General features: G+C 37.0%; 3 protein-coding genes across 4 annotated transcripts; 1 reads left to right on the plus strand and 2 right to left on the minus strand.

The window, feature by feature from the left end:
* Positions 1-66: 66 nt before the first annotated feature.
* Positions 67-4,659, minus strand: LOC117995031 (calmodulin-like protein 4). Of its 2 annotated transcripts, XM_069508517.1 has the most exons (7): positions 4,553-4,659; positions 4,443-4,473; positions 3,702-3,815; positions 2,859-2,950; positions 1,825-1,932; positions 1,366-1,481; positions 67-864 (listed from the first exon to the last, which is right to left on the minus strand). In XM_069508517.1, the coding sequence occupies exons 1-6, from the start codon at positions 4,553-4,555 to the stop codon at positions 1,380-1,382; spliced, it is 450 nt and encodes a 149-aa protein (XP_069364618.1). In that variant the 5' UTR covers positions 4,556-4,659; the 3' UTR covers positions 67-864; positions 1,366-1,379. The 2 variants fall into 2 exon arrangements, with proteins under 2 accessions (XP_069364618.1, XP_069364617.1); XM_069508516.1 differs by having other exon boundaries at positions 67-1,481.
* A 401-nt stretch (positions 4,660-5,060) lies between these two features.
* Positions 5,061-12,412, plus strand: LOC117995077 (solute carrier family 25 member 44). The gene is made up of 8 exons (XM_034983074.2): positions 5,061-5,226; positions 6,507-7,101; positions 7,709-7,860; positions 8,549-8,638; positions 9,743-9,871; positions 10,411-10,594; positions 11,580-11,707; positions 12,197-12,412. Exons 2-8 carry the CDS (start codon positions 6,900-6,902, stop codon positions 12,389-12,391), a joined length of 1,080 nt encoding a protein of 359 aa, XP_034838965.1. The 5' UTR covers positions 5,061-5,226; positions 6,507-6,899; the 3' UTR covers positions 12,392-12,412.
* A 2,556-nt stretch (positions 12,413-14,968) lies between these two features.
* Pisd (phosphatidylserine decarboxylase) lies at positions 14,969-21,252 on the minus strand. The gene has a single exon (XM_034983080.2). It carries the CDS (start codon positions 21,137-21,139, stop codon positions 19,985-19,987), a length of 1,155 nt encoding a protein of 384 aa, XP_034838971.1. The 5' UTR covers positions 21,140-21,252; the 3' UTR covers positions 14,969-19,984.
* Positions 21,253-21,734: the final 482 nt, after the last annotated feature.

The raw sequence follows: 21,734 nt of genomic DNA on the forward strand, positions 1-21,734 counted from the left end.
GACCACAACACTAGTGCCATATCATGTTACAGGATGTTTGTTATATTTGAAATAAAAGGATTTTTGATTATATACATTTGTTTTATTATATTTCACCAAAATAATCCATATCCATACAAATAAAATAATTTAGTTATACAAAAATATATCTCATTATAATTTATTAGTAATAATTTTGTAAATCTCGCTCAATATACAGGATGTATAAAAAATAAAGAGTAAAATTTTATTTTAAAAATCTGTTTTTCTGTTAAACCTGTATAAATACTTAATCTAGGAATTTAGAACTTAATTTGTCAATGGAATGTATTAATTTTTTTTAAATCATTATATTATGTTATTTTGTGAGGTAGCCCCACTATTGCTGATTACTATTAATAACTTACAGTGCGACAAGGCTCTCTTAGTAGTAATGACATTGACAGGGGGGCGCTGTTGGAGAACAAAGTCTTAGACTATTCAAACAAGAACAAACACTTGACGGCAACTTTAGTTCCGATTTTCGCCACGCGCCAAGAGAGCTTGTCGCACTGTAAAATATTGGACTGGTCACGAGACGGCCGCCATTAGGAGAACCTTCATGTATCAAAGTGTCCTTTTTAAAGTAGGTACAATGTTATGACAAAGTATCATTTTATAAAGTACATTATTATGACGAAGTGTCCTTTAGAAAGTACAATGTGATGACAGTGTCATTTATAAAGTACATTGTTAGGACAAAGTGTCCTTTTTTAAGTACAATGTTATGACAAAGTGTATTTTATAAAATACATTGTTATGACAAAGTGTCCTTTATAAAGTACAATGTTATGACAAAATGTCATTCATTGTTATGACAGTGTCCCTTATAAAGTACACTAAGGAATGGTTTTTACCATAGAGCAGAAACAAAGAGGAGTTGGCCTAAGCAACTGTGCACTGTGATTTTCAACTAGGTCCTGACGTCATCACTGTGGGCGGGGCCTTAGTTAGTATGCTGTCTGCGTTCGTCACATATATTGAGACTCGTATTATCGGTGTGTTTTCGCGTTTTTAAGAACAAAAGGATGAAGTGTTGTGTTTTATCGTGTCAAAGTTATTCAGACAGACGTTCTGATGCTATGAATGGTATCACATTTCATTTGTAAGTAATTTTATACGTAATTATTAAAATAGTTCTAGAAAATGACATCTAGTGTGAGATAGCTGAACTATGTAGTGACATCAATATATCGATGTTAGGTCGCTAAGCGAGTAGTTTTGCTACTAACCCGCAGATGGAAAATTGAGAAGTGGGCGGCGTTCCACAACCCCTCACCCCGCAAAATGTCACTCGATATTTCATAGGGAAATCTTAATACAACATCTCGTCTTTGTTTCTGCTCTATGGTTTTTACTTTTTAGTAATAGTCAGGGACGGGCGCGCAGGCGATTTTCACGAAATCTTCGTAGCGGACTGTACCGTTGTTCATAACGTTGGCCTCTCGGAAAATGTTGTCGATCTGAAATAAACAAGATCGACATTAAAAAACCGGCCAAGTGCGAGTCAGGCTCGCGTAAAGAGAGTTCCGTACCATAGTCGTATTTTTTTGACATTTTGCATGATAATACAAAAACTATGATGCATAAAAATAAATGAAAATCTGTTTTAGAATGCTCAGGTGAAGCTTTTTCATATGACACCCCACTTGATATAGTCGAAAATTGAAAATACTAATTATTAGTTCATTACCACAATTTAATTTTTTTTGTGTGATGTAACCACAAATAATTTAATTTTTAAATCAATTATTATGATTTTTATAATCTGCACATAGGCAGGAGCAGTATTTATAATATACACACCTCGCGGGAAGATAGGCCTTCGCCCCAGTTCTGCAGCAGGTTCCGAAGCTGCTTCGCGGGGATTATGCCCCTTTTGTCCCCGTCACCTGCTTTGAATGCATTCACCACCTATTATAAACAATATTTAGTTAGTAAAATAATGACTAAGAGCGGTTACGCACTCATCCGACCCAAGTCCGTGAAAATACGGATATTAAAAATATCTACATATGTCATAAGCTACTATAGAAATAGTTTTATGATTATTTTGGAACGTATTTTCACAAACTCGGATCGGATGAGTGCGTAACTGCCTTAATTCTGCTGCTCGATTGCGGGAAAACTGCATCAATCATTGTTACAATCTCAATTGTTGTGATTGGCTGAATTTGTGCTATTCTTGTTGCATCAATGCATTGTAGCCAATAGTGAGCGAGCGTCAACCAATCAGAGATGATTGCGATCGTTACATTGTAGCTGTCAATATACCGCAATCGCGCAGCAGTTCACCCTATGAATAAGGTCTAAAATAGTACTTTCAACATGACAGTTGATACAGAGCTAAAATGGCGAGTGAGTTCTCATTTTGTACGGACTTTATGCACAGTCGTCTTTCGAGATACCTATAGTGCGCGACAGGTTGAGGTAGCAATCAGGGAGGAACCCCGCGCTTATCCGGTGCGGGTGACGTGTGGGTGTGTGGGACTTCCCTCCGCCTCATACCCCGATTGCCATTTCTTGCTTCATCCATACTTATATTATAAATACGAAAATGAGTCTGTCTGTCTGTCTGCTAGCTTTTCACGGCTCACCCGTTTAACCGATTTTGATGGAAGTTGGTACAGAGTTAGCTTGCATCCCAGCGAAGGACATATGTAGGCTACTTTTGATCCCAAAAAATCAAAGAGTTCCCACAGGACTTTTAAAAACCTAAATCCACGAGGACAAAGTCGCGGGCATCATGTAGTTGACTATATCTCTCAAAACACCCGCGACTTGCGTCCGACATTTTGCACAGTACAGTGTATTATCCAGATAGCTATGAGAAAACTCACTTCATGCGGTAAGTTCTCCGCGCGGGAATGTATGTGCATCACTTCCAGGAAATCTGCAAAAGACATCTTACCACCCTTGCCTTTGAGGTACCCTGAAAGAATATAGGTAGTAAATAATAATTAATTATTATTTATTTGTCCTCCAACCACGGAGCAACAGATTGACGTGATTTTTGCATGGGTATACTAAAGACATGAAGAGTGACACAGACAACTTTTCATTTCGGAAAATTAAAGAGTTCTTGTGGGATTTTTATAAACATAAATCTGTGGACAAAGTCACAGGCGTCACCTAGAATATTTATAAAAAAGATTAGGTGTGAGTCAGACTTATACATGAAGGGAATACCATCATACAAAAAATAACGCTTTTCAATTCTATTTTTTAAACCACAAATTCATGGTTTTCGGTTTTCTCCTCTTGTGCTATAAGAGATTGCTACCTGCCAAATTTCATGATTCTAGGTCAACGGGAAGTACATATAGGTTGTGATTCCCCTGACGGATCTTGACAGGCATGACAGACAGACTTCAAAGTGATCCCATAAGGGTATTTCCCATCCTTTTTATCACTGTTAATACAGAACCCTAAAAAACATTTTTTTTTTAAATATGAGAATTATACAGTGAACTAGCATATGCTCGCAACTTGTCCGCATGGACTATACAAATTTCAACCCCCTATATCACCACCTTAGGGGTTGAATTTTCAAAAATCTCGTCATAATACCTATCTGCATGCCAAATTTCAGCCCAATCCGTCCAGTAGTTTGAGTTGTTCGTTGATAGATCAGTCAGTCAGTCACCTTTTCCTTTTATATATTTAGAAGATATTGTAAAAACCTGTCAACTCCTGTATGGTAGGGCTCATGCCAAGGGACCTCATGACAACGGTCAGCTCATCCAGTGAGGTTATCTGTCCCGACCTTGCAAACAAGTAGAAGCATTCTCTGAACTCTGAAATAACAATATATTTACTTACATAGCTGTGATATCCTAGTGGTTAGGACATCCGCCTTCTAATCATAGGTTGTGGGTTCCACCCTGAGCATGCTACCTCTCACTTTATGGAGTTACTAGCTGATGCCCGCGAATTAATTACTTAAAAACGCACATCAGTACCCTTATTATAAATGCTAAAGTGTGTTTGTTTGTTGGTTTGTCCTTCCATCACGTCGCAACGGATCAACGTGATTTTTTGCATGGGCATAGTCAAAGACCTGGAGAGTGACATAGGTTACTTTTTATCCCAGAAAATCAATGAGTTCCCACGGGATTTTTGAAAACCTAAATCCGCTAAATCTAAAGTCGCGGTCATCAGCTAGTCCGTTGATAATGATGATGATAATTCATTCTTATTTCATTCATCCAACATTAGTAGGACTGAGATTCTAAATTGCGACCTTTCAACTAGGGCAATCTAACGGTACCTAATAAATTAATTATTTTAACAGCTATAACTAATTTATAAGTGAAAAATGTTTGTTTGTATGATAGCCTATATACTTCAGATACTAAATTCCACGGATGTAACTAATTTTATCATTATTTCTCTCCTAAAAATTTGATAAGAAATCCACTCACCGTCGATATCTTGTTCTTTGAAATAGCGTGCCTGAAAACCATTTTGTTCATTAGAAATACTTACAACATATACATAGCAATAATAAAATGCAAAAAATAATATTCATTACCATAATAAATAGGAGAAAAACTGAAAAACAAGTAAAATAAACAAAGGTTCAAAAAATTCAGAAAGAAAAGTTTAAAACCACAGACGAATAACCAAATGGTAAGTGGTAACCACAGATATGTCCTTGTTCTGAGATGGTAACTAAATATTTGACATAGATCATGTTCATTTTTATTTTTCGAAACTCAGGGTCATAGATTATCTTGCTCAGGGTCTTAAAAATTTTAGGTGCATAATTTTCGTATTTTATTTTGCTTTTATTGCAAACTGTATACAATTTTTTCTAAGCAAAACATCAAGAAATAGGATTTTTTTAAATCTCCTAATCAATACTTATAATAATCTCCTATAAGATCATAGTCGATTAATCGATTCATTGAGAAATCGTTTTGTAAATCGTGTGGCCATCACTAAAACTATTTTATCTCTGTTGATATTATTTTCAGAAATCTTTCGTTATTCGTCTGTGTTTTGAGTTTTTTGACGTGTTTTTGACCAATCAGCTCACAGAATCAGCTGACTGACAAGACACGGAAAGGTTTCAGTTTTCCCATGGTAAAATTACCAAAAATTAAGTAAATTATTACATAAAACATTCTTCGAAAAGTGCTGTTCAAGAATTGTATGAAATATATGTGTACTGAAAACTATAATGGCCATTGACGAATACAAATGGTAAGTGAATTTCAAAACGATATCTCGAATTTTTGCCCTGATAGAAAATACCTCGAATGTTTATGAATTGTTACATTGTAAAGGTATAAATCACTTAAATGAGGTGTATATTATTAAATATATTGATTATCGTGCTTGTTTATCTCGATAAGAAGTTAAGATTATGCGTCATAAACGTAAATTTATAGGTTAAAAAATAATTACCCATATTACGATATCTTAGAATAAAAGGGCCTTGCCCTTGTGTGTATAACCTTGCATCACTCAACCGAATTAGCTAGCGACATAGATAAGAAAACGCTTTCATAATACATATTTCTCACATTAACTTTTGGTTTGTTGGTTAGGGAATTCTCCTATATGTATTAGGACAAACTGATTTACCTCTTTCTGTGTCTTATTCCTCATTTCTGATGGTCAGGGTCACGACCATCAGTAATGAGGAATAAGACAGAAATTTTCTATTGTTCCCATAATGGTAGGTAGGGGATTTCTTGGGATAATAATGCAGTGGGCTGTGATCCTCCTACATGCAACTGAAAAGTATGGGATAGTAAATTAATGTATCTTTTTATCTTATATTTCTATACTATTCATCCAATTGCTATGAAACTTGGATGAATGATGAATTGTTGTACTCTGTTGTTGGCATTTGCGCGAACATTTCTGAAATAATGGCATCAGTACCCTTATTATAAATGTGAAAGTGTGTTTGTTTGTTCGTTTATTGGTTTGTTGGTTTGTCCTTTAATCACGTCACAACGGATTAACGGTGGGTATAGATAAAGACCTGGAGAGTGACATAGGCTACTTTTTATCCCAGAAAATTAAAGAATTCCCACAGGATTTTTATAAACCTAAATCCACGCGGACTAAGTCGCGGGCATCAGCTAGTCAACAATAATAGACAAAAAAGCATTTAAACATAGAGGCATTGCAATGCATGCTCAGCAAATTAAAATTGTAAAAATGTCTATCAGCAAAAAAAAATTGTGCTAGTGCTAGTGATAAAAGTTTGATGTGGTATGCAACTCTACTATCCTATATCTAAAAAGTAGTTAATTGCAAAAATAGTTTTTGATCCTACATAGCAAACTTTTTTTAGAAACATTAGGTCGTCTAAATTCGTGTGTCTTTTGGCAGTAACGCCTGAACTATTTTTTCAGTTAACAATTTTTTAGATATACAGGGCAGCCTAACTCTTTATTAAACAATGTTATTAAAAGTCTTCTCATTTGAATTAAATGTATAGTACCTAATTTAAAAAAAAACCTTTTTAGTTGCAGAGTAACAGTGTGACGTACCAAGAAACATGGAAGAACTGGAGTTTATTCATATATGTAACACATATTTGAAAATAACAAAAATCACCTAAATCTTACCCTAGTGTTCTAGTCTAAATATTGTGTTAATGATAATTAATTTAAAATATATTTTATTTATTACAAATGATTTACGTTTAATCAATTAATTTTATCAATACAATTCCATTTATATTGTATTTAATGCAATAAAAAAACAATTAAATAGAATATTTTAATAATAAAAAAACATGTTAGATTTCAAATCAGTATAACAACCAAAGAGGTATAAGTGAAATAAAGGTATATAAAATAAAAAATAGTATAACTAAATAACATATAGGTTAAATATAAAATATAGTAGAGACGTAGATGCTTCTGAACATATGGAATGCTCTGGTAGAGCAAGAGACAAGTAGAGAGTGTGACAAAGACCAAAAAGGGGATATTTCTAAAGGCGCCATGGCAGCGACTATGGTGGAGACTCCGCCCCCACAACTAATAACAAATATTGAGTGGAGCATGATGGACAAGAGCAAATTCTTTCCTCTTTACACGTTGAGCAGTTTCACAGGTAATTTCTAACAAACCCATCTGCTTTGTGGCTAATTCTATTGAGCACAACCTCCAAACATTTTTTTTATGTATTCCTACACAAGTTAGCCCTTGACTGTAAACCTGGTGGTAAGTGATGATGCAGTCCAAGATTGAAACAGGCTAACCATTTAGTAACCTTGATGTAAGATTTTTTACACCTATATTACCTTTTATCTCCCAAAGCCACCATGATCCAAACAATCCAAGATTAAAACAAGTTATTCTCCCAGTGTTGGGGAGAATACGCAGAGAATATTTCAGCTTTTATAAAATAACAAAGTCTGGCACGCGCTGACTCTCTCTTTATATCCCTGTACCTGTAAAAATTGGTTAAACTGTTAGGCTGAGAAAAGATAGCAGAGAGACAGAAATACCCTTTCGCATTCATAATATTAGTATGGGATGCAACAAGGCAATGTGATTAATTCATTCGACATTCCGAACCAGTGGTAAATTAAAACTACCCGACAATTCGAAAGTGCTTGTAAAAAGTCTACTTGAATAAAAACATTCTATTCTATTCTAATTAATCCAAATAATTCAAATCAAACTTACTTTGCCATTTTGTCATAATATATTTACAGTACGCTGTGCATTGTATCCCCTGACGTTGATAAAAACTCAAATCCAAATACAAAGAAGGAAGGAGGCGTACAAAGGTGTTTCTGATGCAATCTCAAAGATCTACAGGAACGAGGGAGTGTCAGGACTTTATCGAGGATTTTGGCTCTCAAGTGTAAGTAGATTTCTGCATATTATTGCTATAGTCCGCGTCAGGTCGAGACGGCAATCGACGTATGAGGCGGGGGGACGCCCCGCACACCCGCACGTCACCCGTGTGCGCCTGCACCAACAGGTCGATTTCGTAAAACCTGCATCAATCATTATTACAATCTCAATTGTTGTGATTGGCTGAAATTTGTGCGATTCATGTTGCAGTAATGCATTGTATTCTGAAAACCTTACCTGGAAAACTAGATAATCCATTTATGAGACACTGGTTTGGTTTGCACATGCACTCTCAGTGTCTCATGGGTGGTAGATTCAATAGAATAAAAAAAAATCTTTTTTATTCCAATAAACTTTTACAAGTACTTAGACAAATAAAATGGTTCATAAAAGAGCCTACTTACTAAATATAGTCATTAGCAATTAATTTTATTACTAACAAAATGGATGTAATATCTGAAATAACGATGATGATAAATATTATTATTGTAGCGTGCGTGTTGTGCGGGGTGTTTTCTCTCCGATTGCCATTTCGACCTGACGCGTGCTAAAGATACAAGTAGATGCGATAATATATCATTCACATCACTTTTTAAAATGCTATCAATGGCATGTGAATTATTCTGCTGTACATAATCTCTTTGGTTCTATAAATTGACAAAAACTATAAAAAGCCTTTATCTCTTTGATTACAGTTTCAAATAATATCTGGCGTTTTCTACATATCCACATACGAAGGTGTGAGACATGAGCTTGGAAAATATGAAATCAGTCCCCGAATGAAGGTAAATTTATCATCTATTTTTCAATCGCACACAATATAGCATTTCATGTATGTAAATTAAAATTATGCCGCGATTACGTGCGCGAGGCTTTAGTATTGATGATTAGGAGGTGGATCACCCAACAAACTCAATCAGTACCCTTATTATAAATGCGAAAGTGTGTTTGTTTGTTGGTTTGGCCTTCAATCACGTCACAACGGTGCAACGGATTGACATGATTTTTTGCATGGGTATAGATAAAGGCCTGGAGAGTGACATAGGCTACTTTTTATCCCGGAAAATCAAAGAGTTCCCACGGGATTTTTATGAAACCCTAATTCCACATGGACGAAGTCGCGGGCATCAGCTAGTCAATAATAAATATAATTTTATTGTTTACCAGAAGACATTACGTTTTTACAACGGTAACAACAAATTGTGAGTGAAACAGACACTTACAAATATGGAACGCTATTTTTTCTTTCGAATCTTTAGATGTAATGAGGTTACACATATCACATTCCAATATTAAGATGTTTCCAAGAATTTGTTGGAAATTTTGGTTTTCCAGGATAAAAAGTAGCCTTTGTCCATCTCCAGAATGCTTAGCTATCTCTGGAGTAAACAATAAAATCGGTTAAATCATAAATGGATAGGCTTTTAAAATCCAATGGGAACTCTTTTATTTCCCAAACCAACTCTGAGATGCAAGCTACCTCTGTGCCAAATTTCTTCAAAATCAGTCAAACGGATAGACCATGAAAAGGTAACAGAAAAAGAGACACTTCCACATTTATAAATCTATATATATAAAAGGAAAAGGTGACTGACTGACTGACTGACTGACTGACTGAATGAATGACTGACTGACTGACTGATCTATCAACGCACAGCTCAAACTACTGGGAGCAGCCTGGATCGGGCTGAAATTTGGCATGCAGATAGCTATTATGACGTAGGCCTCCGCTAAGAAAGGATTTTTGGAAATTCAACCCCTAAGGGGGTGAAATAGGGTTTTGAAATTTTGTAGTCCACGCGGACGAAGTCGCGAGCATAAGCTAGTTAAAATGTAAAGCGTTCGTCTGTAGGGGTGTTTTCGAGTGTTGATGAATTGATTTGTTTCAGTCGTTCATAGGCGGCGGCTGCGCGTCTATAGTGGGTCAAACTGTGATAGTGCCATTTGACGTGCTGAGTCAGCATCTGATGGTGCTGGGCCTGGTCAAGGGAGCCAGCAGCTGTGGCACCAAGAATATTGTGAGTATTGTGTTATAACCTGCATGACTGAGAGTTCTTTCTACAGGGTGTAACCAGAACGCTAGCAAAAATAAAGCCGAGGCTTTAGAGCCTCAATAGCTCAACCTGTATAGGAGTGGACTAAAAACCGAAAGGTCGTCGGTTCAAACCCCGCCCGTTGCACTATTGTCGTACCTACTCCTAGCACAAGCCTGACGCTTAATTGGAGAGGAAAGGGGAATATTAGTCATTTAACATGGCTAATATTCTTTTTTTTTTAAAAAAAAAAAAGGCGATAGTACTGATATGTTGCCAATAAAAAAAGTTTGTAAAAGTTCACGATATATTGCAAATCAAACATCTGACTGACGCTAGATGTCAATGAACGTTGCATAAGTAGGCCACTCAGAGTCAATGCCGCGTCGCAGGCGGGGCATTGACGGCCCGCACACCTGCACACGCACAGCCCGCGTGCTAACGATCTGTTGCGGACTATACCTGTTATCTAATCAAAATAATTTTTAAAAGGAGTACTCTTTAGTTTGAACTTTTTGTTTTAGGTAATGAATCCTCTCGGGCTAGATCTGGAGAAGCGCATGTCAAAGGCGGCCTTAGCGAGGGAGGTGGCGGTGCGCGTGTACCGCCTGCATGGCCCGCTGGGCTACTACCGCGGCTACGCAGCCTCTCTGGCCGCGTATGTGCCCAACTCGGCGCTCTGGTGGGCACTCTATACCGCGTACCAGGGTGAATATTTTTTTGTTTTTAGAGGTATGTTGGCTTCTATAGATGAACTACTCAGCAGCTGCCACTAGACGCCTGCTCTGTTACGAATTTTTAAGGTAACCAGCGGCTCGAGCTAGGGTTAGATATGGGTAACTAGCTGATGCCTGCGACTTTGCGCAGGTTAAGGTTTTAAAAATCCCGTGAGAACTCATTGTTTTTCCGAAATAAGAGTTAACTACACCCATGCAAAAAATCACGTCGATCCGTTGTTCCGTTGCAACGTGGAAAGGATAAACAAACAAACAGACCCACTTTCGCATTTTTATAATATGGGTAGTGATATATCCTCTCGTGTTAGACCCGGGTTAGCGCATGTCAAAGGCGGCCTTGGCCAGGGAGGTGGCGGTGCGCGTGTACCGCCTGCACGGCCCGCTGGGCTACTACCGCGGCTACGCAGCCTCTCTGGCCGCGTATGTGCCCAACTCGGCGCTCTGGTGGGCACTCTACACCGAGTACCAAGGTAAAATGACTTTTCTGATTTTTCTGAGACATGCAATCAGTACCCTTATTATAAATGCGAAAATGTGTTTGTTTGTTGGTTTGTCATTCAATCACGTCGCAACGGAGCAACGAATCGACGTGATTTTTTGCATGGGTATAGATAAAGACCTGGAGAGTCACATAGGCGACTTTTTATCCCGGAAAATCAAAGAGTTCCCGCGGGATTTTTAGAAATCTAAATCCACGCGTACGGGATCCAAGTCGCGGGCATCAGCTCGTATATAGTATAGATTACAGATATTGTACGTTCATCGTAGCTTGACGAATGAGTAATATGTTGGCACCATTGCAAATTACCCAATAATGAACCTTAAGCTCTAAGGAATAAAGCAAACAAAGCAATGGTGCCAACATAATATTACTCACATGTCAGGTTATGATGAACGGACAATAGATTAAATATTAAAAACGGGCATAAGTCTGTATTATTATTATTTGTCGACAGATGAGCTGCTGAAGATATCCCCCGCCTGGGTGTCCCACCTGTTCATTCAGTGCGTAGCGGGCACGCTGGGCGGGTTTACTACTACCATACTCACCAACCCGCTGGACATCGTTCGAGCGAGGTTACAGGTAAACTGAGTATTGCGTTCATGTTTATTCTATACTTCAATCGTCTTTCCTGGAAAGAGTTATTGGAAAAGATTTAGTTTAGTTTATTTAACTATTTTAGTATTTAGGTTTATGATACACACCACCTTCCCACTGTCAATTTGTTCGTTTTCTCCCTTGCGTTAAGGTTGTCTGGAAGAGATCGCTATTTAGCGATAAGACCGCCTTTTTGTGCCTACTTTTTAAGATTTCTTTTTTGTAATTTGTGTTTTGTGGTGCAATATCTTAGTATACATATATACATACATTTTTTGGAAAAAATGAAAGAGAAAACAACCACATTCAACGCTCTGTTCGCTCGCGTTAGTTTTTTTTTAAAGATTTTGTACAATTTTTTTCTAAGGGTTTCAAATTGAACCCCTAACTAAATAGGGGTTTGAAATTTGTGTAGTCCACGCGGACGAAGTCGCGAGCATAAGCTAGTTACTCATATATCCTTTCGTATTGTAGGTGGAAGGCGTAGGCTCAATGCGTCAAGTGTTCAAAGAGCTGTGGCGCGAGGAGGGTCTGGTGGGTCTGTACGCGAAGGGGCTGTCGGCGCGGCTGGTGCAGTCGGCGTGCTTCTCGTTCTGCATCATCCTCGGCTACGAGAGCATCAAGCGCGTCAGCGTCAGCGACGAGTACCGAGCGAGGGTGCGCTGGTGAATAAACGCTGGATATTGGAAAGACGTTTTATTTCCTAGCCTAAACTTTAAAAAATCCCACCATCCATGTCAAAAATTCAATTAAAAAAAGCAAATAGGTGGTGCATAGGCTGTGTTATGACGGTGACAAATTAGAGTGAAGGCTCAAAAAAGCTGGAACCCATAGCCGTAACACTAGTTAAAAAAATATTAGTGACTCATAAAGCTAGAATCCAGAGCTATCAAGCCAGTTGAAAAAGTCTCATTAGTGATGTCCTGAATCACACAGTAATAAATCGATTTTCATTGCATTCGATAAATTAATCGAATAAACAACTAGAAAACGTATGTCCCGCAAATTGCTATTGCGCTGGAACCATGTCTCATTAACATCGAAATGACGTCAATTGACGTATATTTAATTCAAAATATACCATCAGCTAGAAACGTCAGTGTAGTGTCAACGTCACCAGAATGGCGACCAGGCGCATTAGCAATTTGCGTGACTTATAAGATTATTTTGGAGCGCCTACCTGTGATAATATAACTCCGAAGAGTTATGTTTTTTTTATTCAGATACAAGTTAGCCCTTGACTGCAATCTCACCTGGTGGTAAGTGATGATGCAGTCTAAGATGGAAATGGTCTAACCTGGAAGGGGTATGGTAGTTTTTATTAAAACCCATATCCCTTGAGTTTCTACTTTCTGTACACGGCATCGTAGTCCGGGGTCCGAAACGCTAAATGGCTTGGCGGCACGGCTTTGCCGGTAGGGTGGTAGATAACTGCCACAGCTGAAGCCTCCCACCAGACCAGACCAGAGGAAATTTAGAAATTATAAAATTCCAAATTTCTCCAGCCGGGAATCGAACCCGGGACCTCCCACTGATAAAACCACTGCGTCAGAGATCGTGGCCGAGATCGAACCCCCGGCCTCCCGAATAGAAGTAAGAAGGCCGACGTCATATCCTCAAGACTATCCCGCTTAGTAATATACCTACAACCGCTTCAATAATAATATGTAATTTCATTTATGTAATGGTTCACAAATTGCGATAAGCAATCTATTGCCATGCCTACAATTTTCCCGTATATTCAATGTACTCTGTGCCTACAACTCAATGGTCTGCTCGAGATCAACCAATCAGGGATCTTAATTATCATCACACCACCACAGTCTCTACCTAACTCTATTTCGGCGCCAAATCTAAATATGTATAAAAGGAAAAGGTGACTGACTGACTGATCTATCAACGCACAGCACAAACTACTGAACGAATCAGGCTGAAATTTGGCATGCTGCATGCAGATAGCTATTATGACGTAGGCATCCGCTAAGAAAGGATTTTTGAAAATTCAATTTTTTTATTGAATACGTGGGACGTTGACCCGCGATGCCGTCTACAACACCACGATAAAACCGGTCACACTATAATTATCTCTTATCTAAAATCACATGTTTCAAGCCGCGAGTGTCACGAACCCACCCACTATCGGAATTCGGCAAATAATTCACGATGTAAGTCCCGCAAATTGCTAATGCGTGTGGCCGCCATTTTAGTGACGTCAGCACTAGACTGAAGTTTCGAACTGATGGTATATTTTTATTTCGGCTGACGTCATTTCGATGTAATGAGACATGGTTCCAGCGCAATAGCAATTTGCGGGACTTATATCGCGAATACGGGCTTGGACTGTAGTAACAAAATGTGATTTTTAGGGTTACGTACCTCAAAAGGAAAAACGGAACCCTTATAGGATCACTTAGTTGTCTGTCTGTCAAGAAACCTACAGGATACTTCCCGTTGACCTAGAATCATGAAATTTGGCAGGTAGGTAGATCTTATAGCTGAAATTTGAGGAATAATCTGAAAACCGTGAATTCAGGGGATCACACAAAAAAAAAAATTGTGGTCATGAACGAATAATTAGTTTTTTTTAACTTTCGAAGTGAGTGACTATATCAAGTGGGGTATCATATAAAAAGGTCTTCACCTGTACATTCTAAAACAGATTTTTATGCGTCATAGTTTTTGAATTATCCTGCAAAATCTCGAAAAAATACGACTGTAGTACGGAACCCGCATTGCGCGAGCCTGACTCGCACTTGGCCGGTTTTTTGTATACCGGTAGTATGGAGCTAGAATAATTTATAAAACATGATTTTTATTTATTTTTAACATAATAAATTATGAACGTAGTAAAAGAATATCTTTAATTTTTATTATATTAAAAAATAAAGGGTTATTCCCGTTGAGTCACACCCCCGTGTGTAACACTGTTACTCAACGGGAATTATTAAAAATAGTTGTCCCGTTGAGTCACACTGTTACTCAATGGGACAACTATCTTTAAAAATTAAACAAATTTGTAGATTTTGAGGCCAAAACTTGAATCTTTGAACATCCGAAATGTGTCTTTTGGGACCCATATTGCCTTAAATACATTCAAGGAAAGATGTGTGAAAAAGTGAAATAGGCATCTTCGAGGCCAGCGTGCTCCAAGTTAAGAGCTCATCATTACTATCCTTGAATAAAAATTAGGTACCTACCTAATTATTTTCAGAATAGAAAGGCATGTAAATAAATAAAACAAGAAAAATGATTTCATTTTTTTATTATACAATACTTATAGCCAGGGTACAGGGTAAGAATGATTCTATTTTTAACTTCTCTTTATATTAATGTTATTAAAATAAATTGCGAGTATCTATAACTATTTTCTACAAAAAAAAAACCTATTTTCTTTGTAACACATTGGAATCAATTTTGTACACAAAACTAAAACTAAAATGACATAACTAAAAATAAAATTGAAATTTATTTAATTTAAGTAGGTAACTACCTACCTATTTCAACTAGTGTCTCTTTAATATGCTACATCTATTTTACCACAGGTTCGGCATGCATACTCTACTGAGAACAGCCTGCAAGAAACTCGGCAATTGCTCTTTTCAAATCTTAAAAGTTTACACCATCACCGTAAGAATGTCTTTACAGAGAATACTGTGAAAAGTACATCGATCTTTACGAGATACCAGATTTGTGGAGCGTTGTCTCTATTGTTGGGACCAACAAAACGTCACACATACCTATGTGACGTTTGTGACAGTGACAGAGACTACGCTCTACAAAGCCGAAATGTCATTCTAAAGGTGCTCGGTGTGGCACTACTGAAAGCCATAAAGCAAATTAAGAAGAAGAAGGCCGATGTACATTACTTTCTGCCGCGTAGTTGTTTTTTCTGTTTAGTTTTAGTCCTGTCATTTTAGTTTAAGTTTTAGTGTACACTTGAATTTTATTATTATAAAGTATAAACATTTTTACATGCCTTTTTGCATCAAATTTTTGTACAAATTATTTCTTTGATCACACTATTTTATTTTTTGGAAAATTATGTTGCACATTCAGAGCAAATGTGGCACAAGTTCAATTTCGTATATTTAGACTACCTATCTAAAATACCTAATTAGTCTTATAAATAATATAAGCCTGGCAAATGTGTTCAAATAATAAGATCTTAGATAACGTTGGCTAATTCTGTTGTGCACAATCTCTAAACGGGAATGCCGAGATTTGGCCCAAAAGTGCCTAGCATAACTCTAATTGTGAAAAAAAGACAATATTTATAAATCTATATTATAAGCTTTAATTCTGAATATGCAACATTTTTAATACTGAAAAATGCGTATGATATCAGAAGCAAGAATCAGCTGCATCGATCGCGTGGTAGAAATATTTAAGACGTCGGCAGGCTTAGTACAAGTTTGTACGTCTCGAGATTTCGATTTCGTTATAGTAACTATAACGTAGTGAAATAGAAATAAATTCCCTGGTTAAATATAATGTTCGAGTTCCTTCATACATCTACAGCTAGCGCCCCAAGCGGAAACATTGTAAAACAAAAATGCTCAAAAGGCTCATACAAAAAGGCATGGTACTTATCGTAGAAAAAGAACTAAAATCTGGAAATACACACAACAAACTAGCAATATTGAAGCGTTCAAAATATAGAATCTCCATTTTGTAAAGAAAATAGAAAAACTATAATTTCTTATTCTAATCTAAACGTTCTATGGGACACCCAACCTGACTATGGAGTTGAATTTTGCACAGCTAAAATGTTGTCAATGTCATATTATACATTTAGATAACGTCAGGTCTCAGCGTCAGTTAAAAAGAACTCTGGACACTGGAAGAGATATTCTGCGCATGGAGACTGTACTTTCCTACAACGCAAGAAGTAAAAGGTTGACTGACAAACTTATGCGGTGGTACAGACAACAGAACACGAACCGTCATCAAATTATCCACTGCGCAGGTTTAAGATCAGAATTCTTTTTAACCTGAGTAAATCTATATGTGTCGAGTCTAGGCTCAAAAGAGCTAGAATCCAGACCCGAAAAGAGAAATTAAAAAAATGTGGCGCCTATTACAGCTCTATAGTCAGGCTGGGTAAACTATCACACACGATAATTCGAAAGTTATTCTATCGCAGTCAAAAACTGGCAACGCAGTTGTAAAATGGTAGAATTATTAATACTATCCTACTATTACTCGACTACGCGCCAAGTTGGTGTATATCGTCATCTCAGTCGCTCTAAGTGCTAGCCACCAAAATGCGAGCGAGAGAAAAAATAAGCTCGTTCAATATAGATCACAGTCGTCACATTAATCTAAAACACCATCCCTCAGCATATTATCACTGTCTCATTTGTTCTAAGTATTAAGCGGATCTGTACGAAGGAGATAAAACAATTCGTAAACGAGAGATAAAGAATCATACGTCAGCGACTTTTTTTCTTAATTTTGGCGCGCAGTTAGTACAATCTTCGCGTCACGAAAGTTGAAATTAAGGTTTCACCTAAAGTGTATTGCGTGGCACGTATTTCTAACACATGCACGTCTGTGTAGATATAGATTTTGAATGTTAAGACTATAATTGGATCTTAATGTCCTTGTTTTATGATTCAAATTCGTTCATACATCAACAGCCCGCTGACTGTGAAGCAATTTAAAAAATATTATACAATTTTTTTAAATCGCTTCACAATCGTAGTAACTACTCAATAAGCAACTTTATGGCTTGTTTAGGTTAAGGTCCATTTTACTCTTAGTTTACAGTTAGATGTATCATGTACTTAGTGTTTCGAAATGTGCAACTCGTACTAAGGGTATTTGCACGCAGTCTAAACCTACCCGGCCGAAAGTGATGTACATCGACCTTTAGAAGGAGATATCAGATTTGTAGAGCATTGTCTCTGTTGTTGAGACCGACAAAACGTCATAATATAGGTATGAGTGACAGAGACAACGCCGAAATGTCATTCTAATGGCCGATGTACATTACTTTCTGCCGCGTATTGTACCTACATAGTTTAATCTGGAGTTGCAACATAGCTGTATACTCAGGTACAGTACAACAAAAGATTCAAGCCCTACTGATATATTATGTGTTTACCCAACTACGACAAAACCTAAAGGATGGGTTATGATTTTTGCAGTCTATGTGTGTATGTTTGCATCTATGTGTGTTCCACCGTATCGCCTAATTGTTTTTAGTTTTTTTGTTTTTGTCTTGTTTATCTCATATTTTGTGTGCAATAAAGCATTTCTATCTATCTATCCAGGTATCCCACTAGGTGGACGGACATCAGACGAGTCGCAGGGAGCCGCTGGATACAGGCGGCGCAAGACCGTAGCGTGTGGAAGTCCCTACAAGAGACCTATGTCCAGCAGTGGACATCTATCGGTTGATGATGATGATGATCTATCTATCTATCTATCTATAGATCTCAGCCTAAGTCTCTGACAACCAAGTCTGAGAACTGTTCCAACTTTCGTGACACGCACTGCAATGACAATACATTCGGTGGTCTGTGGTTTTACAACATAACTCAAACTTATTAATAGCCCCTTTTAAATCAACGTGAATAGTCAACATTGCAAATTATAGTGCTCGGCAAACAACTTGAGCACTAAGCGGCGTAGTGGGAGAAAGTTGACGAATCCCAGGAAGCAAGGGTCAGCTTATCAACCAATGGCGTGCACCCGCGCCGACTGATCAACCAATCGTGTGCACCCATCATTCGTCACCCAATCGCGTCAATGTACAACTTGTTTGCCGGGCACTGCACACATATTTCGTTTTTCCCGTGGACTTGGGAGTAGCTAGATACTATAAGATAGCGGGCCTGAAAGAGCACCTATTTTATTTTCATTGCCAATACTATCCTCCAAATACGAAAACTCGATCCTTTCTCCCTCAGATAATACACTAACTTTCTCCTGTCAAAGTCTGTTTGCTACATGGTTAGAAAAATTTAAAAAAAAAACTTTTTTTTGTTTAAAACATTTTCATACTATTTAATTAACATAATATACAGCATCCAGCTATTCCAAGTCAGCGTAAATACCCAAACAATTTATTCAAGTTCAGATAGCTAAAATGTCACTGGGATAATTTTTAAACCACATAAAATATAGGCAAAGTTGTGATTGAATAAAATCGTGATACATTCATTATCACTATTAAATACAATTAAGTATATTGATAAAACATATTCATTTATCATTAGGTATAATATTTTATGTATTTTAATAAACATTGATCAATCTGCCTCACAATATAAAACGCTAATTTGGCCGTTAATTTTGAATTGTAATATATATATTGCAATTAATTTGGAAGTTAAATAAATAGATTTATTAACTCCAAATTAACAAATAAAATTAATGATTATACACCAAGTACATCTAATATTCATGGACTTTTAAAAATAACAAAATAAAATATTGTTGTTTAATTCCTAATACCACCTAAGTCAATAAATGTGAATAGGTTATTGGACTGTAGTAATAAAATGACGTGATTTTTATATAGCGGTAGTTTATCGGAATTAGAATTCAAGAGATAAATTTAAAAAATCATGATTTTTATTTATTTTTTAAATGATTATTTATTAACGTCATGCTACACGGAAAGCGATTAATGACGTCACAAGGCGTTAATAACAAATAGTTTTTAATTGTTTAACATAAAAAATATTTTCCCACAGAAACGACTCAATTTTTATGTTAAAAAATTGAAAAATATTTGTCTTAAATATTAAAATATTTGTATATGAACGTTCGTTCATGTTAAAAATAAATAAACAATCATGATTTTGTAATTGTTTATCTTTAATAATGAATTCTAGCTAGAATGATTGATGTGATTTTTTGTATAGTGGTAGTTACCACTCTAAAAAATCACATCATTTTATTACAACAGTCCAAGACTCTATTAGTGGTTACTAAACACTTTGACTATGAAAATGCACTATTTAGGCTAGAAACATTCTGATCTGAATAGGGTATGCACTGCATTTTCTTTCACTAGCAGGCCTATTAAAGTGTCATTCATTATTGTATTTTTTTAATTTTTAGGTTAGGTCACATTCATTCTAAGACATGCTTTTCTGGAAGGGGTGTAGCAGTTATTATAATGCATAATTGCTGTAACTAAACACTCAATTGACTAAAAGTAATCGCTATAAAAACCTGCTATAGCGTGAGCAAAATTACATAGAATATGATCGCTGACTGCGCCATGTAGAACAAGTCATCATAGATAGGTCATCTTGAAAATTCCTTAGTCATTGTCGTCAAAGCTTGGCCAACGAGGACTCTGTCTCCAGCGTTTAGCTCAAACTTGAAGTCTGCTGGTGCTTCGAATAGTAGTATAATTGTACTGCCCATGTTAAAGTGCCCAAACAGCTCCCCTTTTTTGTATGTAACTCTATGCATCTCTAGATCGTCAATACGGTTTCTTTTACCTTTAGTGTTTGTTCTTAAGTCAGGATCGGAATATATTTCTATAGAACCAACGTTTGTAGCACCCACAGCTGTCATAGAGAAGAACCCATGCTTCCATTCCCCAATATACACAGCTCTCTCATTAAGCGCAAATAGACCAGGTATAAGTTTCGCCAACCATGGGTTTACGGACAAGAGTTTACCAGAGAAATGTCTTCGAAACTTGGACGTCCAATCGCACGGAGAATGGAATCTATGATAGTCACCAGGTGCTAAATAAATTATACATTGATGCAAGATATTTTTTTTGTTCTTCAATAAAGAATTGTAATAGTTATTGTCGTGGTTGTTAGACCATTTGTTCGCACCTAAAAATTCTTCAAGGCTGTATGTGACGCCTTTGACTTGCTCGATCTTATCAGTGTCCGCTGGGCCGCAGTTGAGGACTATACCATCGCAGGGTGACACGCAGGGTGCGGGTGATATGTATCTAGCACCATCTCTCAATGCGCGTGTAAAGAACGCCGACAAACTTTTGTAATACGTTAGATCGGTAACAGCAGCATCGTTTAGGTTCACGTCAAACATTCTAATGTACGTACCGTAAACTAAACTTCGTATCGATATAGGAAGCTCGCAGGACGCCAGTTTCCCCCACAGTCGACTCGTGATCCGAAAAGGGAACATCTCGTAAAACTTTATCTCCACTTTGGAGAATTCGTAGTTTACACTCGCTCGGATGCAACACCATCCCACATAAATAACACTCCCTAGAGGCATCCATCGCGTGAAAATCGCTCGGAAATTCATCCATTTCGTCTTGTGTAACTGATTAATATTAGCACTAAAACCGTTCACAGTGGTATTCTTTGTTTGATTGTGGATGGTGTGCCGAAATGGTTTGTGAGGCCTCATCCGTCTAAACATCGGGTTTATGACGGGAAGGCAGCTTCGAATGCGCGTCGCTGGGAACATTTCGCACTCGTGCACCTTCCGCCCTTGATGTAAAAATAAGCAATGTTTATCTAATTACTTTCAGTAAAAATCTATCTACGTCTGAATAAAACAATTATTCCATTTTCTTTAAAAAAAAAAAACCACAGAGTAGGTACTAAACCTAAACTGTCATTCTGATACAAGTGGCAAACCACAGAGTATAGTGCGACAAGGCTGTCTTGGCGCGTGGCGAAAAATCGGAAAGCTAGAATGCTAGAAATCAAAGAATTTCTAAGTACTAGGTACTTTAGAAATTAGAAACTAACGCCGCCATGTGAAGTGTCACATATCTGCTGTCTTCTTGTATGCGGTGTTGATAAGTAACAAATCTGTAATTCGCTGTTTTGGTTAAATATTCTATATAGTTACGTTACATCATGATAATATTTATTATACCCTGATACAGCATAAAATATGTGTCTGCATCTTAAAGCTATGTTTAGCACTAGGTAAATATAGTATTTGTGCAGGTAAACATGATAAGTTGCAACTTGCAAGTCCATAGCCTATAAATGGTATTTTTCTAAAAAAACTAAATATAATCGGTTCATTTGTTTAGAAGCTACGATGCCAC

Source organism: Maniola hyperantus, chromosome 28, assembly GCF_902806685.2.
Source record: "Maniola hyperantus chromosome 28, iAphHyp1.2, whole genome shotgun sequence".
Taxonomy (NCBI): Eukaryota; Metazoa; Arthropoda; class Insecta; order Lepidoptera; family Nymphalidae; genus Maniola; species Maniola hyperantus.